Source organism: Zonotrichia albicollis, chromosome 6 (genome assembly GCF_047830755.1).
Source record: "Zonotrichia albicollis isolate bZonAlb1 chromosome 6, bZonAlb1.hap1, whole genome shotgun sequence".
Lineage (NCBI taxonomy): Eukaryota > Metazoa > Chordata > Aves > Passeriformes > Passerellidae > Zonotrichia > Zonotrichia albicollis.
This window is the reverse complement of record NC_133824.1, coordinates 50,120,260-50,144,274: the sequence shown is the minus strand read 5'-3', so window position 1 is coordinate 50,144,274 and position 24,015 is coordinate 50,120,260. Positions and strand designations below refer to the sequence as shown.

Below are 24,015 nucleotides of genomic sequence, written 5' to 3'. Positions count from 1 at the left end.
GTGTCCAAGGCCAGTTTGGATGGGGCTCTGAGCAACGTGGAAAGGTGTCCCTGCCCCTGGAATTAAATGATCTTTGAAGTCCTTTCTGACCCAAACCAGTCTATGATTCTAAAACATAAATATTTTTGGTGTTATTACCCACCCAAACTGTAGTGTGTCCTTCTAGGCTGCTCTATTAAAATACTTAGGAGTTATTACAGATCAACACTAGTCAAAGGAAACATTTATACTCATTTACAAGCACATATGTTAAAGTTAACTTATTCTATTTTCCAGAGACTTAATAAAATGTGGCTCTGGGTCACACTATTCTACCACCCTGCTGTTAGAATACATATATTTTTGTGGGGAAAAAAAGGGAAATTTTATTTAATTTATCAAGTTGCTCCCCATTCATATGAAAAGTACACTGGCAGAGTAGAAAGAGTGGCCCCCAAATTATCCACTAACAGGGTTTCAATGATTTGAGCAGAGGTAAAATGGACACTGTGAATTTGAATTGATTTATAGGTTTTCACACTTCCTCCCAGTGGAAATGAAGACGCTCAGTATCCCCTTTCCCGCTCCTCTAGCATCTCGTATTTGCACATCACAGCTTCCAGCTGAGACTTCCCAAGGAGACATTTGACACCTGAGCTTTAAAAACGTTTCGGGGCTGTAAAATGTTCTGTTGCAAATGAAAGCACCTCCATTGTCCCCCTGCCTTTGAGCAGCTCTGATGGGCAGGGGATGGGGTGTGCTGATGGGTGCTGCTGCTGGTGTTTACTTTCCCACAGAACCAAAGGTGCTTTTTGGAGGTTTTGCACGCCCGGTTCCTGACCGAGTCAGGTGTCGCAGGGCAGGGGAAGCGTTTCCCAGCAGTCCTCCAACCTCAAGCCGAGATCTTGTCAGATTTTATAAGCAAAACAGCCAGGTTTGGTCAGAGCTGGGATGGGAAAACTCCAACGAAAACTGGAGCTCTCCAGGAAGTGGTATGGGTTAATTTAGCTCCTGGCATTCTTCCCTCTGTCTGAATAAATATTGAACCAACCTCTAACCGTGCTGTTGCCGGAAAAATCATCGTGCTGCCGCTGGAAGAATGTAAGCCAAAGGTGTCAGCAAACAGGGTCACAAGAGAGCTCAAGATTATGTTCCCAAAATGTAAGGTTGCCTGTCTTTGCATCCTTGAGAAATATTCACAATGTTACACCCACTTAAAAAATCTCTCACTGGGTCAATTAAATTGTGTACCCTCCAAACTCCATTATTTGCCATGTTTCCTGTCAAATCTGTGCAAGTTTTTAGCAGAAAAGTGATTTTTCTTTTCTTGCCCCAACTTCAAAAGTTCATTCTTATATTGTTTTCTGGCTTTTTGTGTTTTGTTTGTTTTGCCTTTTTTTTTTTTTTAAGAAAGGTTTTGAAAGGCGTTCAAGGAAAATATAGTGACTGATCAGAACTGGAAATGAAACCCCCTGAAATCTGAAAAGTTTTGGAATAAAACAACCTGGAAATCAGAACAACGTCTTCCAGCAAACGAGGAGTAGGAGCCCTCCGGATGTGTGGCAGTGGCTCAGCACAAAAGAGAATGGGACAACACCATGGGAGGTGTTTGCCGGCCAAGAAATCTGCCGTTCCTGTGTCTCACAGCATTTCCAAATGGAAACATTCAGGCTCTTTTCCTGCCAGAAACTGACATCTTTTTCAGGCAAAACTCACACCACTTTTCTCCCTGGCAGCACTGGTTAGAATGGTTCCCATTTTTAAATGGGAGAAGCCTTCTACCCAGAGGATTTTTTTTTGTCAAGGGAAGTGGTTGAGTCACCATCTCTGGAGGTATTTAAAAGATGTGTGGATGTGGCACTTGTGGAGAGACAGAAGAGTCAAGCAGATTTCAGTGTTGAAGATGATTTTCTCTTTTATTGCAAATGTACACATTACACTAATGATAATGCACAGAAATTTAAAAATTAGCTAAAATTACAGCTATTTAAAAATTGGCTATTCTTGACTAAAATTCTGTTGATTACAAAACTGCACAAGATTTGTTACAACTAAAAAACCTATATTCAGAAGTATATAAATAGAATCTTGAGCATAAATAACAGTAACAAAATAAACAAATGTACGTATTCAATAAATTAATTATAAATATTGCATTGGCAATGAAGTGCTAGGTCAGAAAAACTGGTATTTCCAGTAAAGCTTTTTTTTTCTTTTCTTTTTTTTTTTTTTTCTTTTTTTTTGGTACAGAAATCTATCTTGTAAATGAACCTTTGGAAACAAGTAGAATCCCTGAACCATCCTTTTTTTCCCCCCTTTGGCTTCACCTTGGCTATTCCTTCATTGAATCTTTTCAGAGGGAGAACAGAACTTGAAGACATTGAGTGCCTTGGCCAGAAGTCCTCACAATCCCTTCTTGCAAGGAGAATCCTGACCCAGTTCTGCAGCTTTTATCTCACTAAACCATCTCTCCACTGATTCCCATGGATGCTGAATCAAGCCTGGAAGTGACTTGAAAGAATTCCTGGTGGTTAAAGGTTGAACACAAAAACCTATTTTATAACTGATTTGACCTATACATCCGTTCTCAGTGTTCTTCTCTATTTGCTAATGACATATACATGCTTATATACAACACAATCTTCGTTTAAACATTCATTTGAGCTGCTCATTCCCTACCCGATGAACATCAATTCTAGCCCTGGGCACCCTTCCAACCGCACACTGAATCCTCACTGATTTTGATGAGAACTCTCTGCTGGGTGATTCTGATGCAGAATCAGAGAACATAATTTAGCCTACAAAAGAAATCAATGATCAAGTTTCCCAAATTACCTCTTACCAGTAAGGAAAGGGAGAAATTTTTCCCTTTCTTCTCTTATTTTCTAAGGGAAGAAAAAGCACAATGTACAAGCAGATTTGTTTTTTCAGCAGTATGCTTTCCATAGGAGATCTTCCCCAGAATGTTGTTAGCAGCCCTTTAAAGAAGCAGCATTAACTCAAGTTACATCTGGTAGGATGTTTTCCTTCATCTAGTTTTGGTCCAAGTGTTTGAGTTGGGATCTCTGAAGAGGAAAACGTTTTCTGCATTTGCTTGTATGAGCAGCTATAACAGGTAAATATATGTGGAAGTGTAGCTGGTGTATAAAAATTACAGTTATTTTATCACCACCTATGGAGGAATTCTGATAAGGTCACTAAAGTTTTCGCATTTAATCCTGCTTTTCCAAACAAAACTATGGACAGGCAATTCTTTAGACTATAGAACAGGCACTCATCTCTTGCAGGTACAACAAGGACGAGGCTGGCTCCATACTCAAACACACAAAAAAGTTCCCAAATATCACTACACAGAAAGCTACAAACCCTACAGTCCTCTTCAATATTTCTGTGAAAACGTGTGTGGGAGCACAGTCAGTTCTGGAAGCTGGGGCTCTTCACTGGGGACAGTTTGGAGGCAATGCCAAAGGGATCCATGCTGTCCGTCTCCAGGGGTGAGGAGAACGCCTCTGGCTCAAAGGCCTGGCTGTAATCACCATATTCACCAAAGTCTGCTGACTCCATGGGCACCGTGTTGATCATGGGCAAGAAGTGAGACAGGGGAAGGAAATCCTTCCCCTTGAACTGCTGTCTTTGTTTGGCACTGCTCAAAGACACTGATATTCCATGTTTTTTGGATCGATACACGTTGTAGCCGTCTGGGCGAATCTCCTCCTCAAAGGAACAGTCTTCAGTGGAATACCTGAGCTGAAAAGCAAGGAATAGTGAGAATGACAAATATGCCCACCAGGCTGGGTGTATTCAACCACAAAACAAACCTTGGATGGGAAAAGTCCTAGTCCCTCAGTGGTGGTATCCTGACTTTCCCAATCCCTATCCCTATCCCTGTCCTGTGGTGTTATATTCCTATTCTATTCCTATTTCTATTCTATTATTCTATTCTATTCTATTCTATTCTATTCTATTCTATTCTATTCTATTCTATTCCATTCCATTCCATTCCATTCCAGAACCCCTGAAGTTCTTTCCATGCCCATCCCATCAAATAAGCTTTGAATCCCAGGATGTGCTTCTCCACAGCCACCACACTTATCCTGATTGAGCACTGGGAAAAAAGTCTCAGATGCCAGAGCAGATTTAGATGAATTTGTCCTTAATTGCAGTCTTAAATCCTAATCCAAGTATATAACTCCTGCTCTGTTAGAGATCTGCCTGTGCAAAGGCTTCAGGATAGAAAGGCAGTGTGGCCAATCAGTAAAACAATGCTAAAAGGTAATTTCCACCTTTTTTCCACTCAGAATTTACTGAAATTGCCAAGGACCCTTTTACAAAGTGTCATTTTCTTGTTAACATGAGAACTGTTGAATTAATACCAGCATAAGTTAGGACTTGGTAGAGAAGAATGTATTTTCTTAGGCATGAATTTGTAGGATTACATTTGCAATGGCCTGTACAAATATTATATACCTGTAACATCTTAAATTATAAATACAAATATATATATATATATATATATATATATATATATAATATATGATATTTGTATCTTGAACCCATATCAGCAGGTCAGACCTCTCTAGATCTTTACACCAGCACTTGAGTTGTGCTTCTTACAACTCTGTTGCTATTTCAGTCTCAGCTACTGCAGGTGATTGAACCTTGGTCAATAAAAGAGAATTGCTGATTATGTCTCATTCTGCAGACACAGAAGTGTCCTTACATGAATGTTCTGCCTGTCTGAACAGAGAGCATATTTAATATTTTTGGGCCTTTCTCAGACACCCGCAGTAACATGGAATAAAATTAAGGGTGTGCATTTGGTTATCTTTCAAAAGCATGTTTTAAATTAAAAAAGTAATTTTAAAAAAAGTTTTCTTTAAATAAAATGGTGCAATGTTTATCCTTACACACACACATTATATCTCAGAAAAATATATGTATATGGCAAAAAATTGGGGCTGGATTGTTGGCTGTCTTTATGAGTGCTCAGCCTCACTGAAAAGGATGATGAAATAAAAAAGATTCTTGCTTAAGAAGTGCACACTACAAACAACAGATATTGATTCAGTCCCTGTGTCTCAGCTATACCTTTCCCTCTTCACTACATTGGGATGGTCTCTAGTCTGTCTTTTTAAACAAGTACCAAACAGACTTTTTAAAGTATTTCCAGGGGTTTCTTCCCCCACAGGAGGGATTTTTTTCACAGGAGGAATCACAGTATGCTAGTAGATTCAGCATTTCCCCTAAACTACTGACTACAGCACACAGCACATTCAAAAACCAACCCCAGTCATCATTTTTCCAGTGTCAAAACAGGCCAAGTTGCAGGAGCACAGGTTCAGCCCCCAGACACCGTGTCTGCCCTTTTGTTCTCCCAGTCCTGAGCGTGGTGCTGATAAGGCAGAGATCTACCTGCAGAGCTGCCTGTCTGGGCTGTGAGCACAGAGGTGACAGCAGGTGTCCCCAGCACAGAGATGGAACAACACAGCTACTTGCTGTGCTGTTTTCAGAATAAAAACGTGCTGTTGTGTTTTCAGAATAAAACTCCAGCCTGCATCTAATACACTACACCAACAAATGCAGTTCCAGTCAACGTGTATGCCTTCAAAATGGTGCTACAGGAAAACCATTTTTAAATTCTGTGATTTGTCAAGTTCAGCTGGTAGCTCCAACGGGAGCAGAATCCAGGTTCTGATTTGTTTTGGATATACATTAAAGAATTATATTAATGTATTTGGATATACATTAAAGCTAATAATTGACCTGCCATATCATCTGAACCTATGCACCTCATCTCAGCCTCGACTGAGATGCAAAAAAGCAGTGAAATCCAGAAAGATAAACTTAATTCTGTGTTCCGCATTCTTAATTTTATCCACATTCAGAAACATCAGTGTTGCTGTTATTAAAGATACTGGGAGTTTTGAGAAGTCCTTTCCTGATTAAAATCAGCAGAAATTTTGCTGGAGTAATCAAAAAAGAATCAAGCTGTATCTTTACTGTGGCTTCATGAAAAGCCATCACTCTGTGAAACTCAGGCTTCTGTACAGACTAAATCTGAACTGCACTTGTCAAATTCTAGAGTCAAGAATGTATTCACCTGCCTTAAAAGCTCGAGTTTATGTCAATGACTAGTTTCTAAGCCTAGTGAAAAAGCTGATCTAGTGGCATCAGAGGGGCACTTAACTCTCCAAACCCTCAGAGTCCCGCAGCTGTGCTGTTATAGCAGGGCAGAAGTGAGGCAGTGGAGAAGCAACCTTTCTCCCTCAAAATCTTTTTCCAGTCTGCAGCTTCCTAAGAGATAGCAAACCCATGCTCCTAGGAATTGTATGCCTGGCAGCCAGCTGGCTGCAACTCTTCTCCAAAGGAACAATCTCTTTTTAACTTTTTTCTTCCAGAATACCTGACTTGAACAGTGAGGAATTACTCATACTCTAGCAGAGCTTAATCTATTCCTGCAGCAGAATCACAATCTCCCACCGATGAGAATTTTAAACCGAAATGCAATTTTGCCCTGGGCTGTACTTTCGGTATATTTTGGCAGAGGACACGCAAAACATCATTTACTCTCTAAACGACATTTCCTTTCTGCCTTCTAACAATCCCCACAGTGACGGTGACAAGAACCGCAGCTCCTCGGGAGAACAGGCGGTGGGGGAGGGACTGCGGCGGACACCTGGAAGCTTTGTTACCCCGTTATTGGAACACGCCGTTATTAGAAGCTTTGTTACCCCGTTATTAGAACACGCCGCTGTTCCAGAGTGTAAAACCCCCCTGAGGACAGCGTCGCGGGTCTCACCTGCCCGTGCAGCCTCCCCGCCTCGTCCATGCACAGGTACCGGGAGCTCTGCACGCCCTTGATGGCCACGGTGCGCACGGCCACGGCGCGGATCTCCAGCAGACCTGCGGGCAGACAGAGAGAGGGAACAGCAGTGTCACCCCCGCCGCCCCATCCCCGTCCCCATCCCTGTCCCCATGCCCATGCCCGCAGCTGCCACTCACTCTGCGGGCTCTGGCTGCCGGCCGCGTCCACCCGGCCGTCGGCGCCGATGCGCAGGAAGCAGCTGAAGAGGCCGTGCTTGCTGGCGGTGTAGAGGTGCCGCAGCCGGATGGGCTCTCCCCAGCCGTAGTTGAGGTGCGGGCCGGCGTCGGGCAGCGGCAGCGGCAGCGCGGAGGCGGCGGCGGCCGCCAGAGCGAGCAGCGCCAGCGCGGCGGGGCGCAGCCCCATCCCGGAGCGGCGCCTCGGGGCTGTAGCGCGGCCGCAGCCGCCCCCCAGCCTTTTATAGCTCGCCCTTATCAGCTCCATCGATCCGGCCGAATCCCATATAGAGCCCATTTCATAGCCGCGTTCGGTCACTCCCCCGAAAATATTAAGCGGGTGACACCCTAAGTCGCTTCCTCCGCATCCGCATCTCCGAGCTCTCTGCTCCTGCCGGGCTCCGGCCGCGCTGCCGGGGCACTGCACGTCCTGCAGCCCCGATGTGGGACGGGGAGCGCGGGTGGGCGTGTGTGTACCCAGCCCACCCAGTGGCAGGAGGCTGCCCCGCTCCCTGCCGCGGCTCAGCCCCTGCCTTCGGCCTGGCCCGTCCTGTGTTTCATTTCCCTTTGCAGAAATCAAAAGAGTTGCTGCCTAAACCTGGGCTCGCCTTTCCAGGGGAGCGGGACAGCCGCTCCCGGTTCCGGCGCGGGTGCAGCCCGGTCCGGCCAGGTCCCGGCGGCTGCGGCTGTCCCGGCGCGGCTCCCGGGTGCATCCCCGCCCGGCCATCCCCGCCCGGGTCACTAGATGGAGCCTGGCCCCTGGGATGCGGCTGCCTCGCCTCGGGGAGCCGCTCTGGGGGCGCTCTCCAGCTCCTGTTTGTCCCCACTTCTTACAAAAAAGACTGGAGGGAAAAAAATTCTGGGTGAAGTTAAACTGCATCGCCCGATTTAAACTTCAAACAGAATTTTTTTTCTGGTCTGCGCATGGATTTTTTTTCCACTCGAGCTCCTCCCAGGGAGCTCGCTCAGAGAATGGCCCTGGAGAGAAGACACGACACACAAATTTGGGGGTTTTCCACTGTATTTGTATTTAAAGGGATTGCTGCCAACTCTTCTGCTGTACATACAAAGTGATCATTGAAGGAATTTTCTTAGATTCCCAAAAAGAAAACTGTTAATTTCATAAAGAAATTATCCCCCCTCCAGACAATAAATGACAATTCAACAAGACATAACCCCATCTCCCGACCATCTTCTCTGAAACACAAAGCTTCAGTCATACTGTTTTTATTTTTTCCTTCTTGTTCACTTTCATCATTTTGACCCTGCACTTGCATCTCCCTCCTGCACACACTCCCACAAAAATCTTTGCTCCATAAGCAATCTTAGCTCAGTGAGGATAAGCACACAGACAAACCACACAAAAATACAGAGGCTTGTAGGATTATGTCTTGTACTTATTTTCATGTGCAATTTCAGGTGTATTTAACTGGAGTTAATGACATCGATCAGTCCACATTTTGATGATCAAAGTCTTGCATAACAAACTCATTTGAAGCAAGGAATTGAATCTCTCATCAATCCCTTCAAAGCAGCTACATCTTTTGATTAGCTTTGGGCATTTTTCGGTGATCAGCTTGAAACACCCAGAAAAGATCCTAGTTTTCCCCTGCATGATTGCTGAATAATTAATAAGGATTAAGACCACTTTTCAGTCAGATGTCTCCCGCTGCATCCTCCAAATCATGTGTGGGCTTTCCTACCAATTCTGGTCTTCCTTACATCACGGAAGTTCACAGTATTATAAGCCCAGTAAATAATACGAAGGCATGCAAGTCCCTAATTCTTTTTTTCCTCTGCAATGTTATTACATGGCTGCTACAAAGGCAGTTCCTGCCCTGCAACCCTGGGCCCCACAGCAGTTGTGCATGTAACTCAGCCTGGCATTCTTCAAGGTACTGAGCACCCGCCACACACACGGAGGTTATGGTCTGAAATTAATCTGGAGGGCTCCTTTAGCTCAATTTTTCTGTGCATCTCAGTGAATAGAAGCTGGTTTATGACCCCTGCTTCTGCTGTACTGCAGTGGGAACAATAATCATTATCACAGGTTTTATTTTCCTCATCAAGAAGTTCAGGCTTCTTTCAAGCAGTAAGGAATTGATGCTTGGAACTTGTTCATTCATCTCTGTGAGGATCAAAAATTGAGGCAGAAAGGACAAATCACTTGCACTAAATGATATTTCAAATCAGTGAAAAAGCTGGCTGTAAAGGAGAATTTCCAAGAATTGAAGGAGAGCCTTTAAAAATTATTTTCGCTGTTGCTGTTGCTGATGTTGCACAAGCTGATGTTAAAGAGTTCGTGTCTAATCAAATTAAAACAAATATTAAGCTCTTAACTAATTTTTTGGAATGGCCTTTCTTGTTAGGGGGAGGTTCCGACCTAAATAATTTGTCCAAGTCCCCTGTCTGCAAACACTTAACTAGACTGAATGGTGCCAATCCTATCACAAAACAGCTGCTGAAGAAATATGGGTTGAATATACCCAGGAAGTATTCATTTTCTTATTCAAGTAGAAGTATTCAATTTCTTATTGCCTCTGTAAAGAAAAAAAAGCCTAGATTATTAACTCAGATTCAGGTAACTTATTTTTAACTAGAAACTGAAGATAACTTATTTTTAGCTAGAGATAAATGAGCTAGTGAATGTAACTGAATTCAAAATACAAGAGTTGCAACACATTATTTTAATTTCAGTTCCTGTCTGTGTCACTGGACTTTATCATTTATTGGCATGTTTTCTCAAAGTTCAATAAAAAAGGCACATGCCTTTGCATGTTCCTACAAATGCATTTGCAGGAAAAAGTATATGGTTGCAGAACAAATGTATTGTAGGGTAAATTCACTTCCAGTGCTGGACCTGCTTCCTGCAACAAGGAAACCTGGTAGTGTCAGATTTTCTGCTTTTATGAGGATAGGAAAAACAACCGAAAACCCAGGCAGAAAGTCTTATAGAACAAAAATACCTCCTAACTAAACAGTTCACAATTGCAAAAGCATTTTCACCTGTTGCAATGGATCATTTATTTCCACTGCACTTTCCAATGTCCCAGTGCAATTTCTGCAGAACGAGAAGTCCAAATTTCAGCAATAATGAAGTGAATGTGTTTTGGAAGAATAAAATTAGCTATAATTAAAAGTCAAACATCCAGAGATCCTGGAACACACCACAGAGGTAACAGAGGGCTTGTACCATACTGGATAACGACATGATTGAAACCAACTGAAAAGAAACTAAGGAAGGTGGCCACAAAAATTGGTGAGGAAATAGGGCAAGAACCACCGATGAGTCAAAGTTGGTCATAGCAGGCTACTTGCTGGTGGAGATCAAAGAAGAATTATATAGGTGAGTCACTCAAGGCTGAGTGAGGGTCAAAAATGTGATAAACTGGAGGTGTTTAGGATGAAGAGACATTTTCTCAGTTATGGAATATCTTTGGAATATGATGGTGAAAGCTTTGGTTGTACGAGTCACTGAAGGAAGAGGGAAATACCACAGAAACATTGAAGACTTTTTGCTTCCTTTGGGCTGTCTTTGGGACCTCCTACAGATTTTGGAGTTGGGATTACACCAGTGTGATCTAATATTACTTTTGTGAAGAGATCTGTCAGTCTTCCTCTCTTTTCTCTGAAGTCAGAGGTGGGAGAATTACAGAGGCTGCAAATACTCTGAGGGCAGTGAGGTTCCAGGCAGGGCTGGAGATGTCAGTGCTAATGCCGCTGGTTTCTGCTGTGGTTCCTGCCAGTCATCCCAGAAGTGACAGAGAAAAGAAAATGATTTTACCCGTGGCAGAGAGCCAGCAGAGCAGTCCAGCCTTTTCTCTTGCTTCTGGTGGAGAAGAATATGTCAGGAGAATGAGGGAAGGCAGAAGTGAAGACACAGGACACTGCGATACGCAGCTACTCGAGCACGGGCTTGTTCTATAAAGAGCCTTATCAGCACAGCACCAGTTAAAAAATCTGCCTAAGAAGGAGAGGTTACTCCACCATATGTCAGGGACTGCTCTGCTTCCCAGCTGCTTCTGCAATCCAAGAGGCATGGAGGTGACAATATTTCTCCCCGGGCTGTGAATGAGTGCAGAATTGAGATTCCACAGCTCCCGCTGCGCGCACCCACTGACAGGATGTCATAGGATGGGACAAGCACTCACTGAGCCTCTTCCCTGATACCACAGTCCTCAGTGAATTTGTAGGATTCAAGTGCATCAGAGACTCATAGATTTCCAAATGATCCACTTCCAGAGGGGTTCTGCTTCTAAAACTGCTCTGCTAAGGAAGGTCAACATGCTGGGGAGATTTTTGCTACTGTAATTGGTGTGTGTTGTTGCTGGTTCTTTCCAAGGAGCACAGCCAGACAACCAATTTCAAATATCTCTCACCATTCTGTTATCTAATGCTTCCTCAGCTATTGCTATCAGTCAATGCATTCCAGAGAGCAATACTGAGCCTGGAATTGACTTGGAGCTTGCACAGTCAAATGATATCCTCTGGTTAGGTCTGCTCTAAAGCTCACAAAATTCCCACCAGCTTCAAATAACCTAAAGCTTTTTTTTTTTTTTTTTTGTCATCACCGCAAGCCATTATTTCATGTTTTAGAGGTATTTCATCTACCCCATCTTTTCTGTGTGCTATCAAATCCTTCATAATTCTCCGATAGAAGAAACCTTACAGATTTTATGGGATCATATTTGGTACTGTGATTCTCCAGCACTAAACCAACAAAAGCTGTGTTTTTGTTATGTTTTTTGTTATGTTTTGAGCAGATCTTCGTCCTGCAACAGAAATGAATAATTGCAGGTTTATTTGCCAACAAATTATATTTTCCAGCTTGACCTAGGGAGTAATGCCCCTGGACTTTGTTTACACAACGTGTTCCTGGAAGCCATAAGGGAAGCTTTTCTAGAAGAGGGTGACTCTAGATCATCAGCTTCTCAGTCAAATGTGGTATCCTTGCAGCATTTACCTGTATTCTTTTCCTGACAGTGACTAAATAATGCTGTCTGCATGACAAGTTCCAGCTTCACTGGAAGTATTTTTCCTTTAATAGACAGAGAACAGTAGAAGAAGATATACCAGAAATGCTTCAAACTTGCAAGAGTGCATACTTGGACCTGTGGTCCTGTACAAACACATCTGGACAGAATTAATCAGGTGGTTTTATTCAGCCTGATATAGTGACAATTCCCACAAAATCACCCCTGAAGAGCATAGTAGGAAGCCAGGATTTGCAAAGACTTTGGCAACAAGACCAGTACAGGCCCATTAAAACAAACCTGACCCAGAACAATTTCACTGAGTGAAATGTGGGATGAATTTGTCCCACAGAGGTCTGACTCTCACTGGAGGTGCATTGTTAAGAGGGACACTGATCCACTGATCCAGGGGTGCTCAGGTGATGATTTTTTGGGAGTCAGAGGTAAGAAGGAGAGGTATGAAAGGGGTTTAGCTCTGTCTGTCTGTTTGGTGAGACACTGAATCCCTCCTTTCCCTTGAAGTTAAACCACCTCAGAAATGTGATTGTACCTTTGATTAAAGGCAGATGTTTTCTCAAAAACATCTATTATAATAATCCTGTTTTGTTGTAAAATTGATACTCCAAAGTCTTCTAGTCATGAAGATGATAAAAAAATTACATCACTGTAGGTATTTATTATTTTCATGACCATCTAAGTTGTGTTCTAGCTAGAATCAGTTAGGCTTGACTGAGAAGCTGTGGGAGAATTGTTATGGTTTACGTGATGCCAATAATCAGAGCAGCCTACAGGGACAGATTGTCCTACACATATTAGCTCTGGGTGGCTCAGCCCTGTTAAGACTGAAGGATGTGAAAGGTAAGAATATCCCTGTCTGGGGAATTCCCACTTTGGATAGTTGTGGCTTTTTTTTTTTTTTAATTAGTATTATTATTTGGGCTTCAAATACTTGATGAAGATCAGAGAAAAATGAGTGTGTGCTGAACACATTACAACAATTCCCCATATTGTGAAGTAAAAGAGGTAGAAAGGGAGTTAAGAAAGCCAGCTAAGTCTCATAGTTTTCTTGCTGTCTATATTTCATCTGCACTGCTGCTTATCTACTACTAAAAACTCCAAGGCACCAACAGAACTGTATAAATTGTTAAGACATGTAAATGATTATCAAATTCAGCCCATGAGTGCTTATTGACCTGCTGTCATCACCTTTGATTATGATGATACTGCAGGAAGGACTGAAACTGTGAAGCCCTTTATGAAACAGTCTGAACAAATGTAAACCCCAAAACTAGTACAAAGTTTCCTGATCATTTAACTGTTAATATTTTGCACACAGGCATATCCTCAGCTTCTGGAAAGCAAAACCATTCATCTGAGTCAACAGATACCTAACCTTTCACTCCAGCTCATATCATAGGCCTAAAACTCTGGAGAAATATCTTAGAAAAAACAAAATTCTCATGCAGCTACTCCAAAATCTGTTTAGTACATAGAATTAAAAAGTGCAATGATATCTTGCCTCCTTTCTCAGAAGACCTCCAGATTCACTCCTTAATTTTAGTGACAACCATGTAGGAAGTTTTACAATGGCTTTGCTCAAGAGAGAGGAAGATTATTAATAAACTATTCTTCCTCTTGGAGGTCATTGTAAGTAATTTTCATCTGAAATGGAGCCTAAAGCATAGCCTGGGTGTAGCTGCACAATTTGTTATGAATTGGGAAACTGAGTAACTTTCTCTGATGTTCCTTATTGCAACTGGTCCCCTTTGCTGCCACTAAACATGGCTGTGGCACATTTGGGGTCAAGAGCTGAAGGGCAGAGGTTGCTGAAGCATCCTGCCAATGCAGCTAAAAGTGACCTTTAGCTGACAAAGCAGAAATGACACGGGATCTAAAAGAATGGTATTCAAATAGCCAGTCCATCCAAAGCATTGCATTTGGATTGATCCTAATCAGCCATAATTTCCTACTTTAATGGCCAATTAAAAGGCCATTTGAAAGTAAGAGAAGCAGAACAAATCAGCATGGAAAGAGCCTGCATGGTCTTTAGAAAGTAATTCAAGTTTACTTAGGTTTTACACATCTGACTTGTGAGGAAACGAGCGAGTAATGGATGTCTTACTCCAAAAGTAGTTCAGCTTCATTAAATAACTTGTTTCAGCAAGAGAGAAAATCTGAAACACCACTGAAAGATAAAATGAAATGTCTGCATTACCACAAGGTATTTAAACCTAAACATCACAAATATGGGAAGGAATGTAGAATCCTCCACTATCTGGTGTGTTATGTACGTTGACTTACTATAAGAAGCAGAATTAAACTAAATGTTTTTTGTGTGTGCTTACAACTGTAATCAGACATGCAACCATCAGAAAAATTCTATTTTACCATTTTTAAATGCTAAATATTTTTATGTCAAGCACATCTTCAATTTATTTTCCTTTTTCTGGAAACAAAGCTCCTTGAACATTTTAAGCTGAAAGTGAGAGCCCCATTGCCTCTGGCTCTTTCATGTCTGGAGGCAGCAGGAAGATCCTTGCACAACCAGAGGCAGAGAGCCCTCAGTTGCTGAAGTAAGCAAAGCAGACAGATGTGCTGAAGATGGAAAGGTGGAGTGGCTCTTTCACATGGCTCAGCATGCAGTTCATACACTCTGGGTTGTGGATCTGTGGATTTGGGCATTGCCTTTGCCAAGGGGGCTGTAAAGACAATCGCACACCACACACACACACACCCCAGTTAATTCAGAATTTAACCTAGTTCAGAACATTTACAGAGCAGGGGAGGAATCCTTCTCTCCCTGTGGGGCACCGAGGTTTCAATCAATAGCAAAGGCTCCCTGAGACCTGTCTATTGCTCTTTATCAGAGGCCTCCAGCAGATAAAGCCTGTCACAAAACAGCTACTGATCGCTGCCACTGCAGCCTCGCTGCAAGGGAGAGCTGCTGCTGCAAGGAAGGAGATGCCCTTTTTCCCATTGCCTGCGCTATCAGGACACAGATTGCCACCAGTGTGGTTTGGACTCAGCCAGGCAGATGTTCCATCAGCTGGATAACAGAAGGAAGGGAGCAGCCAATGCTAATGACATCGAGAGCAGCAGAACTGTAACTGTAACTGATCCCTGCACAAACCCTTTCAATTCATGGCTCCAGTGGCAATGCCAGCACCTTTCTCAAGAGACAGTAATTGCCAAATTTATGAGATTTTCTCACATACACAGGCAGCAATGACAACCCTTTGCACAGCAAGTAGCAGATATAAAACCCCACTGATTAATCATTCAATCCTCACTCCAACTGGCTCACTTATGTTCCCTGTAGAGCTGCAATTTAAATTAATATTTGTAGTTTAGTCCTGTTGAGGCTTCATGAGAATGAAGGCTCCATTTTGCCTCATATCTTTAAAAAAGATTTCAGGAAAAAAAAGCAACAATATCCTGTTTTCCCTTCCTCACATAACAAATGCACAAGGAGTGGGTTTTGTAGCCCCCCAGACTGCATATTTATTCCTCTGGAGAGTCTTGCTCCCATTACAGCTGTGGACACACACGGCTTCAGCTTTTCCAATTTCAGATCAATGAGCCACCCAGCAAAGAGCACAGAGCTGGCAGGTCCTGAATGAAATGAAAGGGAGCTCAGTTCTTGGCTCCAGTTTTCTGTCACTCCATTGTCATTCAACAAAACAGACCAAAGAGAAAAGCGATCAATCCATAAACTCATGAAGCCTCAGTCTCCAGCTGTCATCAGCTTTGAGCCCCCTCCACTGATCTTATCTGTTGCAGAGTGATTGAAAGTAATTTGTTTTGGTTGAAAGTAATTTGTTTTGGAGAGTAATTAGATTATCTCTTGGGGGGCTTCCTACCTGGTGACCCAGCGTTTCTCCTCTGCCGGCTGCTCATTAACATCAATTACCATAGAGACTCTTCAAAGGAAGGCCTGCACTGCCCAGGGTGGGGAACCTATTAAGAAATATGCTTCTCATTCCTGCTAGGAGATAATAAACCTTCTGGTGTCACACAATTATTTGTGGGTCAGATGCATATGATCCCACTGGGGCTTAAACCTTGTGTGTGAAATGTTTAGCAATTAGGAAATGAGCTGGATCTCTCTGTAATGGTGTATATTGATTGGACCAGGCTCAAGCATAATATCTGGGAACATTTCCTGATGAATTCTCTGGATGAGTATCCCACCCTTGCAGAGGTACTGGGATGGTGTATATTGATTAAAACAGGCTCAAGCATTATATCTGGGAACATTTCCTGACGCTGGGTGAGTATCCCACACTTGCAGAGGTATTGGGACAGCAAATGAAGTTCACATCTTGAGGAGAAATTGCATAGAGGCTCAAAAGTTCATACTCTGATTCCTGTTCCCAAAATCACCTCTTTTTAATTGAGACAATTTATATGGTTATGTAAGTGACACAGCACTGATAAGCATCATCAAACTGATATCTATTTTTTTTTTTCCTGCAAAAATGTGGGTGCCAAATGAGTGAGGCATTACCTGACTGGGGCATTTACTGGTAGTGATTGTATCATTGCTACTGTTCCATTCTGCAGAACAACACAAAATAAAGAACCATTGTGATCCAACTCTTGGACTGGGTCTCTTTTCAGGCACAGCAAGTCTGAGTAATAAAAGCTCTTGGTTATGCCTTCATTTACCAATATTCAATCCAAAATTTTCTCTTGTTGCATCTGATCTCTGTGCTGCTCAGGAAGTAGAAAAACACATAGTGGGAGCAGAAATTATCTCCAAAGGTAACGTTGGTTCGTGTAGATGTTGTGTAGAGGTCCCAGAGTCACCAAAAGCTCCGAGTTGCCCCTGGGCATGCAGGATGACCTGGTATTGACTACAAGGAAGCTGGGGGAGAAGGGTGGTGAGAAAATCCTTGTTGTGCAGCTCATGGTTACCTGGTCCATAGGGAGAGGAGTTTAAGTTGGGACAGCCTGTGTCCCAATGGCTGAGAATCATCACCAGTGCCTGCAGTCATCAAACTCCACCCTTTGAGATGATCCTGGTTCTCCAGGTTATACTCCCTACCAGAGTCCTTTAAATGGCTTTTCTGAAAAGCTGCTAAATGCTAACGTCTGAAGTAAATAACTGCCTCCTTTTTTTTTTTTTTTTCATTTGTCTTGTTTGAGTAATTAGGTCATTATATCTGAAAGTGATTGTTTCATGCGTGCTGAGAGCGAATAACGAAGACCTTTGATGAATCCAGCGAGCAGCATGTAAATGTGGGGGAGGAATGCAGAGGCAAAGGAATGACCTTTCTGGAACAGAATTTCTCCCCGTGCCACCATTTTTATCCACGTTAAGGTCAGTTACTGTGTTTAGTTTTTCCTGCTGCGTGTATTCTTCATTGCTTCCTTTTCCTAATAAAATGCACATTGTCCAAAGCGTTTGCAACGTCCTTTAAATGGCTGCTGCTGGCTCGTTTGTGAGCCAGCCAGTGGCTGCTTGTACAGAGCTAAATGTTACCTCTTTCCACAGCTTTCAAGGAATGCTTAGAACTTAAATATTTCATCAGATTGCGTTTATATAATGCTGATATTAATGCTGAGCAAGAAGTGATCTGTAGCCACCTCTCCATGGTGAGATCCTAACCATGGAGATGAATGGAGGCAAAAAAGTAAACTGATTTTATTACTCATTCAAGCGGTAGTTAAAAAATAAAACACAAGGACCAAATATGGAAAATAAATAACCTTTTGCTTCTCAGGACTGATCCTCACAGGTAAGGATGTATTGACTTATTCCAGTTAGCAGCTCATGTGAGTGACTGTGGGGAGTCTCTCTTCAGCCCAGTGAAACTAGAATTTTGTTTCTGTGCATCAGAAAACAAAAGGTCTGTTTTGGCATCATTTAAGCTGGAGTCAAAATAAATGGTTTGAAGGAAAAGACTTCCCACATTGCCGAGCTTCAGTTTGCTTTTAGGAGCAAGTGGCACTGGAGCATGGGGGCTGAATTCTCTTTGGAATAAACCAGGCCTGAGTTTGTGCTCACTGAGGTCCCCTGACATGGTGTTAGCCCCAGTGGCCACTGAGGCCATGGGACCAGGTTAGACCTTACCCAAAGCAACCCCCTCCAGCCATGTCCAGTGTGGATGCTGGGTCCTCATGCGATAATTCAGGATATCCACACCATCTTCTGTCTTCTTAAATAAATACTTTTTTTTTTCCTATGGCATACAGCAGGTGCAATAATTCCAAATCCAGATCCATGTTGCTCTGATTCTGAAGAGTAGGTCTAAGGAATAATGAGGTGATTATCACTGACTTGGGATTATTTACTTGTGGTAAAGCTAGCAAAGTAACAATGCAAAGCAGGCTGTTGGGTAAAATCAAAACCAAAACGTGGATCAAAAGAGATTAAATCTATGGCAAAACCCCTGAATTCCCTATGGGGAAAATAACAGTTTTCCCAATGAGAAAATTGAAAATTGCTCTAAGTCATAACAGGGGCATGGGGCAGGTCACATATCTCAGAAATATTGTGGACAGATATTACAGATGGCTTACAGTTTTGAGTTACTTGAGGGATTGCAGAAGAGAAAAACAGAGTTTAAAGAGTGAGCCTCCCTTCTGCAATGCTATGCAGCAAGTAGGAGCTAATTCTGAAATTAATTTCTCAACCACAGAGCCACAGGACAAGATACTTTCTCAACACTTTTGTTGGACCTCATGTGGGTTTTGTTAAGGCTCTTCTGGACCTTAAATCTCCTGTCTACAGAAACACTCCATCCCTTCTTGATTCTCTGCTACTAAAGTGTAAGAAAGGAAAAGATTAAGTGACATAGAGCCACCCATTCACATATTTTTACCCACTGCATTACTGACCATTACAAATGTAATGGCCAAACTATTTTCTCTGCACGCCCTGGAGAAAAAATATTGGTTTTGTGGATGGTTGATCAGAAACTCTTTAGAAGCACAGCACAGAGCCTTTTTCAAATGTGCAGATTATTCACCCAAGGCAGAAATGCCAGGGTGTAAGTTAAGGATCCAGAAGAGGACGAAATACCATGTATGTGCACATCCTGAAGAGAGAAATTTCAGCAGTTTTTCTCTTTGAGACAGGTACCAGTCACAGACCTGGATTCATATTGGAAATTCTCCACTGACTACTGTTTGAACAAGCAATCACATGTTTATTAATTAGTCAAAGTAATCAAATCTCTGTGGGCAATTTACTAAATCCTATTTGTTGCTGTCATGGTACATCCAATCTCTCTGAGTGAAGAGGTGACTTCTTAAACTCCAGAAAACAGCATAACCATATTACAAACTGCCAAATGCACTTCCAAATTACAAAATGCCAAATGCACTCTTCGCACTTGCAAAGAGTTTGTCAGCTCATGCTTCCCCTTATCCTGAGATTTCAGCCTGGCCTTCTTCCAACATGTCCAATTCACGACCATGACTTTGCCCACTCTACCCTATGGTGGCTTTGTTGGCTCTGCCTTTTCCCTCTTGATGTTGCAGGATAACTGGGTGAATTCCCCGCAGGAAGAAGAGGGTTGGGAGGGATTCCTAGCAGAGGAAAATAAAATGCCAGCACCCTCTTTATGTGGCTGACACGAAGGTCCTGTACAATCTGGTTCATTAAAGGGATGTCACAAGGTGGTGATTACAGGGAAAGTTCAGCTGGTTTCCCTTTGAAGTACAGAAGGGTGGTGCTCAGGTAATGGAGGTGAACATCAGTGCTTTTGATGTCTGCAGGCTTTGCACCTGCACATCTGGAAGCCTGCACACCTTGCTGCCACCTCACAGCTGGCTCTACAAAAGGCCAGCAGGATGCACATCACTCTCAAAGGCCACTCTCCTTCCTCAGCCTGCCTCAAATTGTACCTTGTTACCTTGCTTTGGTGATGGTTCCATTCATCTCCTCCTCACCTTCAAAGAATCGGCAATCTGGCCCTGCAGGTTCTGCTGTGTTGCTGTAGGGACGGTCCAGCATTTGTCCTTGGAAGCCCATTCCAGCCCCACTGAGGAGCACAGGAATGCTTGGCTCTGGTGCCAGGTGCCCAGAGCCCACCATGAAAGAGCTGAGGAAATCAAAGGAGATGGGCTGAAATCGGTGTGGACACAAACCTTACAAATTTCAGTCTCTCTACCCCTGCATTTAATTACCTTTTACTTCTAAACTCAACTTCAGAGTATAGAAAGAGTGACAAAACATCATCATTCAAAAAAACAGTTATAGAAGCAAATAATTTTGTGTCATAGTTCAAAAGCATAATGCATGTTCTCACCAGAAGTGGGAATGGCATCACTGCTTTTTTAAATCCTGGGGGGAAAATGCCATTGCATTTGAGACACCGTTTGATTTAGAGAGTTGGCCACCTCTTGTCTGGTAAATGATGTTTTGATCTTGCTGTCTGGTGCCAGGTCCCTGCCTCAAGAGGTTTGAGGCCTTAAGATTTCTGTGTTAAACATTAGAGCTTACTCCACAGGACATCATTTTCCAGATTAACAGTTTTCCTGTTTTCCAGTTGGGTTTTATGTAGAACCATCTGATTTAGGGATTGGTTAAATACAGAACCTCGGTGTTCAACATACTTCAGATGTTTTGCTGTAACTGAAAGAGTCTGTCTGGGGAGATCTGCAAGGACCTAAGTTTGGCTGGAATGAGCCAGGTTGAAGATGAGTTTAGTGCAGGATCATGTCAATTTGGTTGCAGTTGGCTACAGATAACTACAGAACAAGACAAAAAGGAATGTACAGAGTAAATCTTCAACTTTGGGCAATATTTGTTAGTGGGTCTTTTTGAAACAAAGGTTACAGTATTTTCTTTTCCATTAGGGTTTCAAACAAGGTATCCAGTGCTAATTATTTCCTGACTTCAATATTTTTTTAATATTGAAGTCCTTTTGAAAACAGGCATCACATTTGCTCTCTTTCGTTTCTCTGATACTAAGGCTGGTCAAGAAGTGTCACATCCCAGACATCAGTTCAGTGAATTCACATCTGAGCTCATCTCAACTCTGCTACCCTTTGGTCAAGAGCCTTGTGGTTAATTACTCCATTGGATTTGCCCCAGGATGGAAAGAAAATACAATGGATGGACGCTTAGACAATTAAAACATTATTTATATGCAAAATGTGCAACAATATTTCATCAGCTCATCTCTCTGTGGTACTCAGGGTGATCTAAAATCTCCATCTAAATAAGACCTTTAATACTTTTTTTTTTTTTACATTGCTTACCCATTGCAACTTCTTTTTTTTTAAACAAACACATAAATGAAAGAATCTCACATTTTCTCTTCTAATTTTTGAAACATAAAGAGGAAAGTGCCATATGTTTGTTTAGCCAGGTTTTCAAGGTGCCGGTTCCCATCCCAGTGTGCCCATCCTCCCTCCTCCTTTTTCTTTTCCTTCCAGGGAGCACATTCCTGCAGGAGCTCAGCTGAAGGGGCGTTGTTGTTTTCAGGTGCCCTGGCAGCCTGCAGCCCCTGCCATGGCACAGCATTCCTCCCTGTGCCTCCGGGCTGTGCCACTCGGAGCTGGAATTTACAGAGTGGCATTAATGCCTCCCCAGACCAGGGCCCTTGCTGAGTGCGGCCAGCTGAGGCTGCACGTTTGAGAGTGGGCTGTGGAGCCATGAATCCCAAAAGGAGCTCCCCCTCCCCTGGGCGTGTAGGGCTCGTTTTGCCATTTTCTCTGAAATGGTGTAATCCCAGCAAGATGAACACCCATGGGATGGGGGACATGGATATATTTCCTTCCCAGCACCTGATTTAGGGCTTGACTTCAGTGAAGGCAGGGGAAGGATCCCTACTCATTCCAGTAAACCTGAATCAGGGCTGCAAGATAAACTGTTCTGCCACTTACAAGGTATAAAAGCATACGAGTAGGTTTGTTAATTAATCAGTGCTGTCACATCTTCGAATTAGCAGCAAATGCTCCTTTAAAGCCATCACAGGGAAAAATTTTCACAACAAACCATCCTCTCTGCCAAAGGAGGCTTTTGCTAATAGAGCCTTGTAGGTGTTAGCTGCAAAGGAGAACTAAATAGAAAATGTTTGCTTTCTACTTAGCGAATGTCTGTCATAGCCCTGCTAAGTAGCCAGAAACAAATTATGTGTGAAACTCAGTATCCCTCTCTCTCTTTCTCTCCTGTGATTGATATTTGCTTATGCAGCCCAAGTCCTTAATTTAATTAACAGGAATATGCTTATTTTACAAATTATAACCTTGTAATCTCCTTAGCAGGAAAAAAAGGAGTGTTCTTACCACTGACTATTCTTTGTTGTGCATCATCTTATTACCAACATTGTTGTGGCCTTCTATTTCTTAAAAAAAACCCAACTGTATTGGACTTTCTTTTTATTTCCACTAACTTCCAAGTGGATTTTATTTACAGAAATTTTATGGGAAAGGCACAAAAATATCCGGAGGCTATGTGTCCCTATACAGACTTCTAGAACAGCTCAATTTTTTGAGTGCTTGTGTCAAATATAAAATGAATTAGCACTGACTTGTTTTTAACATTTTCTTTAACAGAAATATTGAATGGATTTGCCACCATTTTGGAAAAAATTGTGAACTGTAAACTTCACTGAAATGTCATAGATGCCCATGACAGGTGAAAAAGGAATAGGTGTTGACAGGTAGCAGAGGTGTTTTTAAATGAGTGTATGTATATTTACATCTACAGACACATTCACGGGGCTGTGGCTGTTGCATTTTTGTGACCCTGTACAAAGAACCTGTGCTGCATCTGCCTTAAACATGGATTTATGGTTGCCAGTTCATTCACTCTTCCCTTTTATCAAGGAATGTATCCTTCAGTGCACCCCCACCACCAACACAAAGAAATATTTTTATTGATGGTCACGTGCAAAGGTAATTCTGTTAATGCAGCACCCTGTGCTGTGAGTGCCCAACTGTCCCTGCCAAACCTGCAAAGGGCTCTGCACACTCAAGGGGACAGCATGTTTGGTGCTTCTATGAATAGAATCAGAACAAACTGGCAAGGCAAATGTATGTTTGCTTCTTTATTTTTCTTAATTAACTTCTGGAGAGTGCAAACAATGAATAAATGCAAATTTGTACTGCGTCATCTTCCAGAAATCTGATGGAAAGGAACCTCAGATTTATGTCACAAGGGGAAGGGAATGTGGTGACTTTCAGTCTGCAGCTCTGACACCCACATGAGCACCCACAGCTTTTTAATAAATGTATATCTGGTCCTTATTTCTGCATCTGCTTGCCTTTCTGTCAGAGTCAGAAGGCAATAACAGCAGAATGTTTCCATGACTATTAAACTCTAATTCAGTGTGGGCCATTCAGTGTCTGCACTGGTAGCCTTATTTATTTTCTGTCATCATTAAGCAGAAGAGCAGAACTTATTTAGAAACTGAGATTTAAACTAACCATTTAATAAACTAATAATGCTTCCAAGCAGATGCCCTCCCTCATTCTGTGAGGTCACTACCTCACTCTCACCTGACTTGCAAGCACAGGATACCAGGAGTTCCTTTTTACACCAGATCTACCTGAATGGGTATTCAGTGATTCTTCAGCCTTTATTTGTGAAGTGCTTTAAATATATTTTTCCTGTTGTTCATTTTGCTGCACACTTGTGACTAAGAGTAAGCTGAGGCTCCCAGGGTCCTGATTAAATCCAAATGATATGTGATAATGATTTTATTAGAGTCACACAGGTTGCAGAGGAGGACTTTGTTTAGAAGTGTGGTAATTACAGTCTTATTTCTAATGTGAAGATTGCCATTGTGGTATTTATTTGATAATAAAAAATGTAAAAGCTCAAGACTGAAATGAAATGTCTGAGTTTGTAACCTCAGAGAATATTTTGATAGACTTTCATCACTTTAACCTTTGTGCTTGTGTTTACTCCTTTAATCCATATGGACTAAGATATATTCCAAAATCATAACATTTACTGAATAAGCTCTAGTCTAGTATACCCTGAGGAATAATCACATGGCATCATCTTATTCCATGAAGTCACATTCTTTGCTGTTTGCTAACCATTAATCCACAACATCAACTC

General features: G+C 42.3%; 1 protein-coding gene across 1 annotated transcript; it reads right to left on the bottom strand.

Annotated features, from left to right (window-relative positions):
* Positions 1-1,926: 1,926 nt before the first annotated feature.
* FGF19 (fibroblast growth factor 19) lies at positions 1,927-7,596 on the bottom strand. Its single transcript, XM_005491687.3, has 3 exons — positions 6,982-7,596; positions 6,779-6,882; positions 1,927-3,726 (listed from the first exon to the last, which is right to left on the bottom strand). The coding sequence occupies exons 1-3, from the start codon at positions 7,313-7,315 to the stop codon at positions 3,394-3,396; spliced, it is 771 nt and encodes a 256-aa protein (XP_005491744.2). The 5' UTR covers positions 7,316-7,596; the 3' UTR covers positions 1,927-3,393.
* Between the last annotated feature and the right edge of the window lie 16,419 nt (positions 7,597-24,015).